Genomic DNA, 16,936 nt, shown 5'->3' with positions numbered 1-16,936 from the left:
TGCATAGCATGTGTGTAGAGGTGTAAAGTGGCCGAAAGTTGATGTTTGCAAGATGAAATGATGCAAAACATGTGTGTGAAAGTTGTCTAACAGCTAGTACATGTGTAAAAGGGATGAAATACAAGGCAAATGCATCAGAAATTGAAGAATAAAGGCACATGGACAGCTACAAAGGAGTTGAATTAGCAAAAGAGGAATGATTGCCTTTTGTTAAAGGCAAGACACAATGATAAAAGAGCATGTAAACTAGCTGTTTTTGCATCATTTTGGTCTTTGTTTGTATTGTTTATTGAAGCCACTTGAGTGATTCTTTGCTTTGGAGCTTCTATAAATAGGGAGTGAAGGGAAGAACACTACATATCACACTACATCAAAAAAAATACAATCAGCCACACCACCCATTCTCCATCCATTCTTTTAGCCAAACCCATCTACACATTCATACACTACATCAGAAACACATTTTCAGCCATCTTTCTCTCTTTTGCCACACCCCCCCCATCCATCCTAAACACCACCATACCATCTCCCATCCATTCTTCCATACAAATACCATCCAAACCTGTCCCCAAAACCTTGTGCCGCAGCAAAGAAGAAGGAGGAGAAGCCTTGGACGTGCATGCCATTCAAGTTAGGATTGCTGGAATGTTTTAGGTGTTTTCTTTCCCTTGTTTTCAATGTTTAAATTCAATACTCTTTGTTTTGTAAGTATGAGGAACTAAACCCCCCTTTGGCTAGGGGGCAATTCGAAACCATGTTTATGCTAGCAATATGATTTGATTACTTCTAATTGCGTTTCATAAGCTGTGAATTCAATTTACTTATCCGTTCGTATAAAAACTGATTTGTGTATGTTGGTTGCGAGTGCACGCTTAATTTTCATGCATGAATTTGATGCTAGAATATAAGGGAGTTTCACCTAATCATTATGAACTTATATTCGCAAGTAGTGAAGGTTGCTAGTCACAATCGCGTTAAGTAAATTCTTGGCATAAATTTCATGCAATTCATAGCAACGAGTGCCTCGTCAATGCTTATGTTTTTCATAGAACTTAATGGTTCTTGCTTGTATCTCTATTATGCAATTCATGTGGGGAACTTGTAGGGAATGTTTTGGGTTGTTGTACGCAATCATCCAACTCAATAACTTGTGAAAAAACTGAGGGTTAATTAGTGCAATTCACGGTTAATCTGGGGCGTTGAGTATTCATAGTGTATCGAAAAGCAATTGGAGATCGTTTTGTATGCAAGTGTGACATGTGTGGAGAAGAACCTCCTAGCTAACCTTCCATCCATAAGCTTCATTCAAATTCGTTCTACAATCTGTTTTAATTACAAAGTTTTGTCTTGTTTTCAATTTCTTCAAAACCAAATCCCCCTGTATTTTAAAGTGTTAGATTAGTTAGAAATCCATTTAGTTTGTGTTTTTGATGCGTTATAAACTAACACACAAATTAAACCCTCTTGTTGTCAAATTGTAGTAAAGATGCAAGTAGGGATCGTTCTGGACCGGGGATTAGGAGGGCTTGCTAAAACCTCTAAACTGACTTAGAAACACAAAAATAAACTTAAAAACACTTAACAAGACTCACAAGACTCAAATCAAACTTAAAAGACTCAAAACAGCACAAAACAATGAAATTGACTCAAATCTGCCACCTAGAGTAAATTTGGACGAAAATTGGTTTTAACTTGACTCAAGACACTTAAAAACACAAACCAAAACAGATTTTAACTAATCTAACACTTCAAAGTAAAGGGGATTGGGTTTTTGGACGAAAATAAGCAAAACAAAACAGAAACTTAAAACTAAACAGATTTTGGACGAAATTAAGATGAATGGATGGATGATGGATTAGCTAGAAGGTCCTTCCCCACACATGACACACTTGCACATAAACCAATTTTCAGTTGTTCTTTCGATAAATCATGAAACTCAACACCCCAGGTTAATTAGGTCCGCTTAAATTAACCTTCAAGTTCTCCTTAAGTTAATGAATTGGATGGGAAAGCGCATACAACAATTCAAAGCATTCTTCAAAAGTCCTTTACGTGAAAAGCACAATAAAGATACAATCAAAGATCATTAAGCATCATGAAAACTATAAGTATTGACGAGGCATTCGTTACTATGATGAGCATGAAACTAGTGCCAAGAATTCATTTAACGCGATCGTTTATAAGCGACCTCCACTACTTGTGAATATAAGTTTGTAACTATTAGGTGAAACTCCCTTATACTCTAGCATCATATTCATGCATGCAAACTAAGTAGGCCTCCTTAATCAACATACACGAATAAGTTATCAATCAAGCAGTTAAACAAATTGAATTCACAACTTATGAAATCACAACTGAAGGTAATCAATTCATATTGCAAATATAATCATGGTTTCGAAATTCCCCCTAGCCAAGAGGGGTTTAGTTCCTCATACTCGCAAAACAAAGATACATAAATTTAGATATTGAAAACAAAGAATGAAAACACCTAGAAACGCTCCAACAATCCAATGTCTTGAATGGCAAGCACGTCCAAGGGTCTCCTTCCTTCTTCTTTTCTGCGGCACAAAGGATGGGTGATGGTTTTTGTGGTGATTTGTGGTGGTGGATGGATATAGGTTAGTTATGGTGAAGGGTGGAACTCCCAAAAGCTGCTGCAAGGGTCTTTTTTTATAGGGCAAGGAAGGGCTACGAATTTGAAGTAGTTTTAGGGAAGGATTTAGCTTTCCAAATCCCCAAGAAAACCTAACAGAAATTAATGAATTTAGGAGAGGAAAATATATGGCAGATTTGAAGGAAAAGAGGTAAATAATTGTGGCAGAGAAAAGGAAAGTGAATAGAGGTCAGAAATTTGAAGGAAAAAGGGAAGGTAAGTGCAGGAATTAAAGAGAAAAAGAAGGGAAATTCGGCAAAGATTTTAGGGCAGATTTTAGGAATGTGTTTTGGGTCACAAAATAGGTAAGAACCTCTCCCCTTGTGTGGCAAGGCTTTATAACAAAGGGGAATGTAATTTTGGGTCAGAAAATAGGTAAGGAGATGAGGTAGGGTGCAGCAAGGATGGAAGAAACAAAAGGGGAATGTGAATTAAAATCAGAAAATAGGAAAGGAGAGGATCCCATGTGCGGCAAGGATTAGGGATAGGTCTAGGTCTCCTAAAATCATATAATTAAGTGTCCTAAATGATTTAGGAACCCCTTTTGTGGCTGGAACATATGTGACTTAGGATTAGGAAAGTGTAGAGCCAAAGATGGAAACCTTCACAAATGGAAACCTCCAAGAATAGAAACTTCCAACTTTAGAAACTTTGGCTTCCAATTTTGAACTCTTCATTCTTCATTTGTCTTGAATCCAATTCTTCACATCTTCATTCAATCCTAAGCTCATTTGATCTTCAATTTCGTCCATCTTCTTAGCTCCAAGCATGTGCAATCCATTTGATGCCCAAAACTGCTCCAAAAGGCTCCAAAATACACTTCTTTGCCACTTTAAACCATTGGACCTACAAACACACGAAAATAGCTTAAAATACTAAAATAACTACGAACTAACAACGTAAATGCACAAGAACAAGCTAACTAAGTGGCATAAATATGCTCCTATCAGTTTTTAAGTGTTTTGATTCAAGTTGTAACCCAATTTCGTCCAAATTTGTGTTTGTGTTTAAAACTGCCCAGAAAGTGTTTTTAAGGCAGTTTTGAGTGTTGGTTTGCTGTTTTGAGTCTTTTGGTTTGTTTCAGTGTTTCAAAATTTAGTTTTACATTCTTTGAGTCTAGTTTAGTGTTTTAAACTTTGTTTTTACGTTTCTAAGTCAGTTTTCAAGTGTTTAGCAATCCCTCATAATCCCCGGTCCAGAACGATCCCTACTTACATACTTTACTACATTTGATAAAAAGAGGGTTTAATTTGTGTGCTTATATATTGCGCATCAATTCCTAATCAACGAAGGAGCCCTAATTGAAGAAGGATTCCTAATCAACGAGGGATTCCTAGTTGAAGATGGATTCCTAGAAGAATGAAGATTCCTACTCAAACAAGGTTTCCTACTTGAAGTAGGAAAGTTAAGCCTAGAAGTTGCTATTTTGGGTTGATCTTTCCTAAACCTAAATGGCTTTAAGTTTCAGCAAAATTAGAAGGTTCCTAAGCGTTGGAAGACACAAAGAAAGGTTAGAGAGCATTTCCTTATCCTTGTTGTGGGTTAGGGCCTATTTCCTCTTGGTTTTGGGTTTCTAGAAGCCCTATCCTCTTCCCCTAAATCCATGCCACACCTAGCCTTCTAGAAACCCCTTGTTCCTTGCCTTGCAAGGTCTTCTAGAAGCCTTATCTTCCTTATCCCTTATCTGCCGCACCCTTTAGCCTATTTCCTGGTGGATTCTGATTTCCTAAGCCTTTTTCCTTGTGGATTTGGGTTCTCCAAGTCCATATCTGATTACCCTAGGGTTTTAGGTCCCTATATATACTCATATCTCAGCCCTAGCCGAATTACCACCTCTCATACACAACAATTCATGCCAGAAATCTGCCTTCTCCTTTGCCGCAGCCTTCTTTCACCATCTCCCAAATTTCTGCCAAAAACAACCCCTTGCCACCCATCCATCCTAAACACTCTCATACCATTCCATATCCATTCCCGCATACAAATACCACCCAAAACCTGTCCAAAGTCTCTGTGCCGCAGCAAGGAGGAAGGAGGAATCGTGGATGCACCTGCTGCGAAGTTGGAGCGTTTTAGGTGTTCTCTTTCTTTAGATTTTAATGTCTAAATTTATGTATCTTTGCTTTGCGAGTATGAGGAACTAAACCCCCCTTGGCTAGGGGGGATTCGAAACCATGTTTATGCTTGCTATATGATTTGATTACTTCTAATTGCGTTTGATAAGTTGTGAATTCAATTTGCTTATCTATATGAATTAAAACTGATTTGTGTGTGTTGGTTGAGAGTGCACGCTTAATTTTCATGCATAAGTTTGATGCTAGGATATAAGGGAATTTCACCTAATCGTTATGAACTTATTTTCAAAAGTAGTAAAGGTTGTTGATCACAATCGTGTTAAGTAAATTCTTGGCATAAGTTTCATGCAATTCATAGTAACAAGTGCCTCGCCAATGCTTATGGTTTTCATAGAACTTAATGATCTTTGCTTGTATCTTTGTTATGCAATTCTGATGCGTAAAATAACTAAACACACAAATTAAACCCTCTTGTTGACAATTGTTGTATGGATAAGTAGGGATCGTTCTTAAACCGGGGATTAGCAATCTAAACACTCTAAACTGACTCAAATACGTAAAACAAAGTTTAAAACACTAAACTAGACTCAAAGAATGCAAAACTAAACTCTAAAACACTAAAACAAACCAAAAGACTCAAAACAACACAAAAACACTCAAAACTGCCTTAAAAACACTTTCTTGGCAGTTTTGGACTCTAACACAAACTTGGACGAAATTTGGTTTTCTAATGACTTAAAACACTTAAAAACATAATCTAAGACAAGTTCTAACTAATATGACCAAAGAAATAAGGTGGGGTTGATTTTGGACGAAAATAAGTAAATTAAGACAAGAACAATGTAAACAGATTCTTACACAAAATTAGGTGTATTGATGAGATATGGGGTAACTAGAGGGTTCTTCTCCACACATGATACACTTGCATTCAAAATTGATTTCCAATTGCTTCTTTCAATAAACCATGAACCTCAACGCCCTAGGTTAACTGTGATAGCACTTTTTTAACCTTCAAGTCTTCCTTAAGTTATTGAATTGGATGGGGATGCACATGTGATAGGAGCATATTTATGCGCCTTAGTTAGCTAGTTCTTATGCATCTTTGTTATGTTTTCTTCGTTAAAGTAGTCTTTTAAGCTACTTTCATGTGTTTTCAGGTTTAAAGGACATATTACATGAAATGATGCAAGTTGGAGCTTTTGGAGCAAAATATGAGCTTGGATTGAAAAGGACATGCTTGGAACACAAGGTTGGGATGGAATTGAAGAGTTGAAGATTTGAAGTTTCCTACTTGAAGTAGGAAAGCTAAGCCTAAAAGTTTCCATTTTGGGTTGATCTTTCCTAAATCGGAATTGGCAACCAAAGTTTCTAAAGTTGGAAGTTTCTATTCTTGGAGGTTTCCATTTTCGTGAGTTTCTATTCTCGGCTTTGGGCTTTTGGATGACCCATCCTTACTTCTTGGACCTATGCCGCACCTAAACCCTAACCCTAGCCACTTAATCAGCCGCACCTAGGCCTTGTTCACATGCAAAAATCTGATTATGTACCCTAAGCCCATGCCGCACCTTTCCATCCAAGAAGCCCTATTTTACAAACCTTAACCCTAGTCCACTTAAGTAGCCGCACCTAACCCTAGCCCAATCTGATTTCTTTAGGGTTTTAGGTGCCTATATATATGTGTTCTACACCTTGCCGCATCTCCTCTCCCATTCTACAAATCAGAAATCGTCTAAACCCTATTCCCACACCTTGCCGCAGCCTTCATCCATTCCAGCCACTTCCCATCCTTGCCGAAGCTACCATCCACCTCCATACACCATTCTACACTTCCATACACCATCCTTACCCCTTTGCCGCACCACCATACTATCCTAACTCCATTCTAAAACCAAAATCACATCCAAAAACACCCTAAACCCTCTCTGCCGCAGCAAGGAGAAGAAGAAAGAGGTGCTTGAAGTCAGAAATTCAAAGTGGAATTCTTGGGCGTTTTAGGTGTAATCTTTCTTATGTCTTCGATGTTTCAATTCAATAAACTTTATGTTGTGAGTATGAGGAACTAAACCCCCTTAGTTGGGGGGTAATTCGAGACCATGTACATGCTTGCAATTTGATTCGATTTCATTCAGTTGTTATTTCATAAGTTGTGGATTCAATTTGTTCATCTATTTGATTGATAACTTATTTGTGTATGTTGATTGAGAGTGCACGCTTAGTTTTCATGCATGAATATGATGCTAGATTATGAGGGAGTTTCACCTAATAGTTACAATCTTATAATCACAAGTAGTGAAGGTCGCTTGAAAACGATTGCGTTGAATGAATTCTTAGCATAAGTTTCATGCAATTCATAGTAACGAATGCTTTGTCAATGCTTATGTTTTTCATAGAACTTAATGATTCTTGCTTGTATCTCTATTATGCAATTCATGTAGGGAACTTGTAGGGAATGTTTTGGGTTGTCGTATGCAATCATCCAACTTGATAACTTATGGAAAAACTGAGGGTTAATTAGTGCAATTCACGGTTAATTTGGGGCATTGAGTATTCATAATTTATTGGAAGAACAACTGAAAATCGTTTTGTGTGCAAGTGTGACATGTGTGGAGAAGAACCTCCTAACTAGCCTTTTAACCATCTATTTCACCAAAATCGTTTTTACAATCTGTGTTAGTTAAAGTTTCTGTTTGGTGTTAAATTTTCGTCCAAAACAAATCCCCCTTTCATTTGAAGTCTTAGATTAGTTAGAAAGTGTTTTGATTTGTGTTTCTAAGTATTTTGATTCAAGTTTTCATCACATTTCGTCCAAATTAGTGTAGGTGCTCAAAACTGCCCAGAAAGTGGTTTTTAGGCAGTTTTGAGCCTTCTAGTTGCTGTTTTGAGTTTTAGGTTTGTTTAAGTGTTTTAACCTTTAGTTTTGCATTCTTTGAGTCTAGTTTAGTGTTTTAAACTTTGTTTTTGAGTTTTTAAGTCAGTTTCCAAGTGTTTAGCAATCCCTCCTAATCCCCGGTCTAGAACGATCCCTACTTACATACTTTACTACATTTGTCAAAAGAGGGTTTAATTTGTGTGCTTAATATATTTCGCATCAACATGCAACAACTCAAAACATTCTCTAAAAGTCCCTTACGTGAAAAGCACAATAAGATACAATCAAAGATCATTAAGCTTCATGAAAACTATAAGCATTGACGAGGCAATTGTTACTATGGAAAGCATGAAACGTTTGCCAAGAATTCACTTAACACAATCGTTTATAAGCGACCTCCACTACTTGCAAATATAAGGTTGTAACTATTAGGTGAAACTTCCTTATACTTTAGCTTCAAATTCCTGCATGAAAACTAAGTTGACCACCTTAATCAACACACAAAAATAAGTCATCAATCAAACGGTTAAGCAAATTGCATTCACAATTCATGAAATAACAATTAGACGTAATCAATTCATCTTGCAAGCATAATCATGGTAATGAATAACCCCCTAGTCAAAAAGGCTTAGTTCCTCATGTTCACAAAACAAAGGAAAACAGATTTATACATTGTAATTATAAGAAAGAGAACACCTAAATACTCCAACGATTCATTGTTGAACAGCTAGAACCTTCAAGCACTTCTTCTTTCTCTCCTTTGCTGCGGCACAAGGGTTGGGGGTGAATTTAGGGAGTTATGGATGATGTAGAAGGATGGAATTAAGGTTAGGATGGATGTAGGGGACGGCAAGGGTTGTTTTTGGGCAGAAAATATGATGAATGGTGAAGTATGGATGTGGTAGAGAGTGGTGGATGATTTTTGGCGTGAATGGTGAATGAATGGATCCTTTTGTGGCTGCAAAAGAGAGTTTATTTAAAGGGTTTCAGGAATTCAAACCCTAGGTTATTTAGGTAATCAGAATTTAAGTCAAAAGCTTCTAGAAATAGGAAATCAAATCAGAAAACTAAGGGAAATTGGCTAAGATATGTGGCAAGGCTTTAAAATAGATTAGGAATGTGTTTAAATGCATGGAATTGATAGGAGCATATTTATGCGACTTAGTTAGCTTGTTTTCTTGCACTTTTATAGTTAGTTTGTGGTTATTATAGTGTTTTAAGCTATTTTCGTGTGTTTGTAGGTCCAAATGACAAAATATGTAAAATGGTGCAATTTGGAGCCTTTTGAAGCAGTTTTGAGCATAAAATGGATATCACATGCTTGGAGTCAAATGGATGGACGATATTGAAGATCAAAGGAGGCAAGTGATGTGAAAATTATGTTGACACACAAATTAAATCCTATTTGTGACAATTGTAGTAATGATGTAAGTAGGGATCGTTCTAACCGGGGATTAACTAGGGGTACTAATCACTTGAAAACTGAATTAGAAACGTAAAAATAAAGTTTAAAACACTAGATTAGACTCAAGGAATGCAAAACTAACGTTTAAAATACTAAAACAAACCAAAAACTCAAAACAGCAACCAAAAGATTCAAAACTGCCTTAAAAACACTTTCTGGGCAGTTTTGAACACAAAGCACCAAATTGGACGAATTTGGGTTTTAACTTGTACCAAAACACTTAAAAACATAAACCAACACACTTTCTAACTAATCTAGGACTTCAAAACAAATGGGGATTTGATTTGGACGAAAATAATTAAATGGGCAGATTGTGAAACAAAAACAGATTGTAAGATAAAATTGTAATGAATCAACAGATGATGGAATAGCTAAGGGGTTCTTCTCCACACATGAAATATATGCAGCCTAAATCGATTTCCAGTTATCAAATTAATAAGTTATGAATCTCGACACTCCAAGTTAATTAGTTCCGCTTAAATTAACCTTCAGATTTCCCTAGAATCATTGAATTGGTGAATATGCATCGCAAACAAATTATTCCTAACAAGTTCTCTATATGAACAGCATGATAAAGATACAAGTTAGAATCATTACGTTCTTTGGAAATCATAAGCATCGACAAGGCATTCGTAACTATGAAAAGCATGATACTCTTGCCAGGAATCTACTTAACACGATCGTGACTAGCGACCTTTACTACTTGCGAATATAAATTCATAACGATTAGGTGAAACAAACTTATATCCTAGCATCAAATTCAAGCATGCAAATTAAGCGTGCACTCTCAATCAACATACAAGAATAAGTTCTAAATCAAACGGTTAAGCGAATTGTATTCACGACTTATGCAACGATAACTGGAAGTAATCAACTTATTTCACATATATAATCATGGTTTTGAATCCACCCTTAGCCAAAACGAATTTAGCCAATCATACTTAAAGCAAAACAAAGATTACATGAATTAGACATTGAAATATAAGATAGAAAACACCTAAAATCGTTCAACAACTCAGATTGAAAAGCCAAACAATGTAGAGAATCTTTCCCCTTTGTTGCTTGCGGCAGATTGTATGGTGATGCTTCTTGGATTGTTTTGATGACGTAGAATGGAATTTGGGGGGTGTAGAGGCATGGCAAGGGTTGTAGGATGAGTGTGGATGAGTGGTGGATGGATGGAAGATGGTGGAAAGCTCGGCAAGAATGGTGGGAAGGTGCGGCAGATTATAGAACTAAGGTTTCTGGAATTTTGAATGAATGTAGCAGGTTGTCATTCGGCCTAGGGGTTAAAACACATATATATAAGCACTACAAACCCTAGGGCAAACAGATTAGGTGATAGGAGCATATTTATGCGCCTTAGTTAGCTAGTTCTTATGCATTTTCGTTATGTTTTCTTAGTTAAAGTAGTCTTTTGAGCTACTTTCATGTGTTTTCAGGTTCAAAGGGCATATGACATAAAAGATGGCAAAATGGAGCATTTTAGAGCAAAAGTGAGCTTGGATTGAAAAGTACATGCTTGGAACAAGGAATGGACGAGTTTGAAGGTCGAGGGAGCTTAAGAAATGAAGAAATGAAAGTAAAGAACAAAGAAGTCGGAATTGGCAACTAAAGTTTCTAAAGTTGGAAGTTTCTATTCTTGGAGGTTTCCATTTTCGAGAGTTTCTATTCTTGGCTTTGGGCTTTTGGATGACCCATCTTTGCCTCTTGGACCTATGCTGCACCTAACCCTAACCCTAGCACACTTAATCAGCCGCACCTAGGCCTTGTTCACATGAAAAAAATCTGATTACTTACCCTAAGCCCATGCCGCACCTAATGTTCTAGAAACCCTAGTTTTTGGTGGATTTCTTAACCCTAGCCGCACCTAAACCCTAGCCCATTTGTCTAACCTGATTTCTTTAGGGTTTGGCTGCCTATATATATGTGTTTTACCTCCCTTGGCCGAAGACGACCCTCTCCATATTCAGAAATTCGTCCAACACCCTATTTCCCACCTTGCCGCAGCCTTCCATCCCCAAACTCCCAACTTTCTGCCCAAATTCAACCTTGCCGCACCATCCTCTTCCCCAAACCATTCCTACATCCTTCCATAACCATTCATCCACCTTGTGCAGCCACTAAAGGAGGAGAAAGAAGGAGTGCCGTGCAGTCCAAAGGAAGGAGAAGCCTTGCACATGCAATCTGCCATTAGTGGAGTGTTTGGAGTTCTTTCTTTCTTTGTTTCTGTTTTCATGTTTAATTTAAATTGTTGTTCAATTATGTTAGACATGTGGAACTAATTTCTTTTTAGTTAGAGGTGAATTTGAAGCCATGGACATATGTTTTATATGATTTGATTTCTTCCAATTATGATTTCAGAAATTGTGAATGTGATTTACTTATCTATTTGATTGATAACTTGTTTATGTATGTGGGTTGAGGGTCGACACTTAATTTGCATGCTTAAACTTGATGCTAGGGTATAAGGGAATTTCACCTAATCGTTATTAACTTATATTCATAAGTAGTGAAAGTCGCTAGTCACGATTGTGTTAAGTAAATCCTAGGCAAGAGTAACATGCGTATCCCATAGTTATGAATGCCTCGTCAATGCTTATGATGTCCATTGAACTTAATGATCTTTGATATGTGTCTCTATCATGCGTATTCCATAGTTAGGGTCCTTGATAAGAATAATTTGGTTGTAATGCGTATTCCATTCAATTCAATGAATCTAGGGAAATCTGAGAATTAATTGGTGCAATCTAGTTAATTTGGGGCATTGTCATTCATGATTTGTTGAAAGAGTAATTGGAGATTGAGTTGTATGCATATGTTCATGTGTGGATAAGGAATCCTCTAACTAGCTTCTCACCATTCTATTTAATCACAATCTGTTTTGCTTTACATTTGTTTTTAAAGTTTGAGTTTTAAAGTTTTAATTTCGTCAAAATCATTCCCCCATCTATTTTAAAGTGTTAGATTAGTTAGAAATCCATTTAGTTGTGTTTCTAAGTGTTTTGAGTCAAGTCATAGTCCAAATTCGTCCAAAGTAGTGTAGGTGCTCAAAACTGCCCAGAAAGTGGTTTTTAGGCAGTTTTGAGCCTTCTAGTTGCTGTTTTGAGTTTTTAGTTTGTTTAGGTGTTTTAAACCCTAGTTTTGCATTAATTGAGTCTAGTTTAGTGTTCTACATTATATTTTTATGTTCTTGAGTCAGTTTTACATTGATTAGCATCCCTAGTTAATCCCCGGTTAGAACGATCCCTATTTGCTCATATACTACAATTGTCATCCATAGGGTTTAATTTGTGTGTCAAGTTAATTTTCACATCAAATTTTGGCGCCGTTGCCGGGGATTAGCAAAATTGCTAATCCCTTGTGTTGTTGCCGTGTGTCTTGATTTAATTTACCTAGTTTTCTGATTTTGTTTTGTTTTCTTGGTTTAGGTACTAGTGCATGACGCGGAGTTCTCAAACTGTGCATGCACACATATTGGATTTTCACGACGATTTTGAACGTGATTTGAGAAGAAAGAGGAGGCATCCCGAACCTAGTGAACCTAGTTCAAGTTCAGAGGCCGAATCTGAGTTTGAAGAAGAGGAAGAAGAAGTTATGGCCGCGGACAATCGGACCATTAAAGAGCTTTCGGCCTCGGGGTTGACCAATGCCGCACCATTATGCATTCAATACCCCGCGGCTGCCCAAGGCAAGACCGACGAATTTGAGTTGAAGTCAAGCTTGTTGCACCACATTCCGAAATACCATGGGCTTTCCATGGAAGATCCCAACAAGCATCTCAAGGAGTTCGAGGTTGTTTGTTCGAGCATGACACCCATCAATGTTGACGGGAGTATTCTGATGATGAAGGCTTTTCCATTCTCACTTTTGGAAAAGGCGAAAGATTGGCTTTACGAGTTAGCACCCGGAACGGTTACATCTTGGGATAGTATGAAAAGAGCGTTCTTGGAGAAGTTTTTCCCAACTTCAAGAGTCATTCTCTTGAGGAAACGGATTAGTGGCATCCAACAAAACCCAGGTGAATCGTTTCCTTCTTATTATGAACGTTTTAAATCACTTGTTGCTTCTTGTCCACAGCATCAAATGAAGGAGGAGCTACTCATTCAATACTTCTACGAAGGACTCCTTCCCATGGAACGCCAAATGCTTGATGCCTCGGCGGGAGGAGCATTGGTGGATAAGACTCCGGGGGCTGCAAAAGTTCTAATTGCCAACCGAGCACATAATGCACAACAATACGAAGGTGTTGGACAAAGGGACCCCCCACGGCCACAAGTGAATGAGGTAAGTTCTATGCCCGAGATTCAATCCCAATTAGCTAACCTTACTTCTATTGTTTCTCAGTTGGCCGAGGGAATGAAGATTCATGGACCAAGTGTGTGTGGCGTGTGTTCGATGCAAGGACATGCCAATGATCAATGCCCTCAATTGATTGAGAATGGGGGTTGGGTTTTGGGAACCAAAATCAACCACGCCATGATCCATACTCTAATTCCTACAATCCGGGGTGGAGGGACCATCCGAATTTCAAATGGCGGGATCCTCAACAACCCCAACAACAAGGAGGATTTAGGCAGCAACCACCGGGCTTTTATACAAAGCCATTCGTCCCCAATCAAAACCAAGTGCAAACCGCCCCACCAACCTCAGGTACGTCTTTGGATAATGATCAAGTTGTTAAGTTACTTACTACTTTGACGCAGGAAGTACAAACTCAAAATAAGGAGAGACAAATCCAAGACAAACGGGTGGACAACTTGGAGAAGCAGATGGGTCAAATTGCAGAGTTTATGGGGCAAATTAGAGAACAAGGCAGATTGCCTAGTTCAACCGTTGTGAACCCGAAGGGAGGATTTGAAACCGCTAAGGCCATCATGTTGAGAAGTGGTAAACAGGTTGGAGCGGACTCAAATACATCCAAATCAAGTCAAGACGAGGAGGACAAGTTGATGCAAGAGGAGGCACAAAGAACAAAACCCACGGCCAAGGATGACCAATCCTTGCCGCCACCCTCTAACCCTCCTAAATCGTCCTCAACCACCAAGGTAAGTCCAAATTCGACTTTTTCTAGTTCTATTCCACTGAATGTGCCCTTTCCTGGCAGGTTTAGGCAATCAAAGAAGGAAGAAGCCGAGAAGGACATTCTAGAGACCTTTCGGAAAGTTCAAGTCAATATCCCGCTCCTTGATGCGATTAAGCAAGTCCCGAGGTATGCTAAGTTCTTAAAAGAACTTTGTACAACAAGGAGAAGGATTTCGAACAAAGAGGTGGTTCAAGTAAGTGAAAATGTCTCTGCTGTGTTACAAAGGAAATTACCCCCTAAATGCAAAGATCCGGGTAGTTTTACAATTCCGTGCGTTATTGGTAATACTAAGTTTGAACAATGCATGTTAGACTTAGGGGCTTCGATTAATGTTATGCCATACTCGATTTATGCATCTATGAACTTAGGTGAGCTTAAAAATGATGGTGTGATAATTCAATTAGCCGATCGTTCTAATGCATATCCAAAGGGTGTTTTGGAAGATGTTTTGGTGCAGGTTGGTAACTTGATTTTTCCAGTGGATTTCTACGTGCTTGACATGGAGGATTCACCCCATTCCACCCCATTGCCGATTCTATTAGGGAGGCCCTTCATGAAAACAGCCCGCACCAAGATAGATGTGTTTAAAGGAACTTTAACGATGGAATTTGATGGGGAAGTCATTGATTTTAATCTTTCTGAAAGTATTAAATTTCCTAAGGACGATCATTCTTGCTTTTCTATTGATATAATTGATGATTTGGCGCAGGATTTCCTCGATTGTTTGGAGAGGGATACACTTGAAACGACAATTGCACAAGGAATTGGGCACAAAAATGGTGTTGCCGTGCCTAGAAGTGAGGATGAGGCCGAGATAGTGGCTGCCCTTGAGTCACTCCCTCAACACCATGGTAAGCCTTCTAACCCAATTTCAATTCCAGTTTCCACTAATAAGATGTTACCCTCAGTGATTCAGGCACCCGTACTTGAGCTTAAACCGTTACCCGATCATTTAAAGTACGTTTTTCTGGGAGACAATGAGACATTGCCCGTCATTGTCTCTTCATCACTCACGCCCATAGAGGAGGAGAAGTTGATCCGAGTGTTGAAAGAGCACAAGACGGCCATTGGGTGGACTTTGGCCGATATTAGGGGAATTAGCCCAACTACGTGCATGCATCGCATACTTCTAGAGGAGGGGGCTAAACCAACTCGAGAGGCTCAGCGCCGTCTCAACCCTCCAATGATGGAAGTTGTGAAAAAGGAGATTATCAAACTTCTTGATTGTGGAGTGATTTATCCGATCTCTGATAGTCGTTGGGTGTCACCGGTGCAATGTGTTCCAAAGAAGTCCGGAGTGACCGTGGTGAAGAATGCCGAGAATGAGCTTGTGCCAACCCGTATCCAAACAGGTTGGCGAGTGTGCATTGATTATAGGAAGCTCAACGCCACCACAAGGAAGGACCACTTCCCTTTGCCATTCATTGATCAAATGCTTGAAAGGTTAGCCGGTCATTCTTTTTATTGTTTCCTTGATGGTTATTCTGGATATAATCAGATTGTCATAGCGCTGGATGACCAAGAAAAGACAACTTTCACATGCCCCTTTGGTACTTTTGCTTATCGTCGCATGCCTTTTGGGTTATGCAATGCTCCGGCCACATTTCAAAGGTGTATGGTGAGTATCTTTTCAGATTTTGTGGAAAAGATTATTGAGGTATTTATGGATGATTTCAGTGTGTTTGGTGATTCATTTGATGGATGTTTGGAAAATCTCACACTAATTTTGAAACGATGTGTAGAAACTAACCTAGTGCTTAATTGGGAAAAATGTCACTTTATGGTTAGACAAGGCATAGTTCTAGGGCATATTGTTTCAGAAAGAGGAATTGAAGTGGATAAATCGAAAATAGATCTTGTACGCTACTTACCCTCTCCTACTTCGGTTCGAGAGGTTCGTTCGTTTCTTGGTCATGCAGGATTTTATAGGCGATTTATCAAGGACTTCTCCAAGATCTCTAATCCTCTTTGCCGTCTCCTCCAGAAAGATGTGGCGTTTGACTTCAACAAGGAGTGTGAGAAGGCGTTCAATCACCTAAAGGACATGCTAACTTCGGCCCCTATCATAATTCCACCGGATTGGAGCCTTCCTTTTGAGCTTATGTGCGACGCTTCCGATTATGCATTAGGAGCTGTTTTGGGGCAAAGGAAGGACAAGAGGCCGCATGCTATCTATTATGCCTCTCGGACTTTAAATGATGCACAATTGAATTATTCCACCACTGAAAAAGAACTTCTAGCTGTTGTATTTGCTTTAGATAAATTCCGTTCTTATTTGCTTGGTACTAAAGTTATTATTTATACTGACCATGCAGCATTGAAGTATTTGTTCACCAAGAAGGAGGCCAAACCACGACTCATTCGTTGGATGCTTCTTCTCCAAGAGTTCGATATCGAAATCCGGGACAAGAAGGGAAGTGAAAACGTGGTGGCTGACCACTTGAGCCGTATGGTACATGAGGAGGATGCCGTACCTATCATGGAGACATTCCCAGATGAGCAACTGATGTCCGTCAAGGTAAGTGAACCGTGGTATGCTGATTTGGTGAATTATTTGGTGTCTAAACATGTTCCTAGGGAATTACTTAAACACCAAGGTGATAAATTGAAGAAAGAGGCACGGTTTTATGTGTGGGATGACCCGTATTTATGGAAATATTGCCCTGACCAAGTTATACGTAGGTGTGTGCACGATTCTGAGTTTAATGCTATTCTAACATTTTGTCACACTTATGCTTGTGGGGGACACTTTGGCACTAATAGAACAGCACTTAAGGTATTAGAATGT

The 16,936-nt window shown here is 38.7% G+C and overlaps 1 protein-coding gene across 1 annotated transcript in view; it reads left to right on the top strand.

Moving 5' to 3' along the window:
* LOC126611868 (uncharacterized) overlaps positions 1-15,133 on the top strand; it is a gene marked incomplete at its 3' end in the record, with an annotated part of 81,874 nt that extends 66,741 nt beyond the window's left edge. The window contains exon 2 of the mRNA XM_050280194.1: positions 14,170-15,133. Coding sequence (XP_050136151.1) covers positions 14,170-15,133 — 964 coding nt within the window. The remainder of the gene's footprint in view (positions 1-14,169) is intronic.
* Between the last annotated feature and the right edge of the window lie 1,803 nt (positions 15,134-16,936).

The sequence above is a fragment of the Malus sylvestris genome, chromosome 17 (assembly GCF_916048215.2).
Source record: "Malus sylvestris chromosome 17, drMalSylv7.2, whole genome shotgun sequence".
NCBI classification, from domain to species: domain Eukaryota; kingdom Viridiplantae; phylum Streptophyta; class Magnoliopsida; order Rosales; family Rosaceae; genus Malus; species Malus sylvestris.
This window is presented reverse-complemented; position numbering and strand designations above follow the sequence as displayed.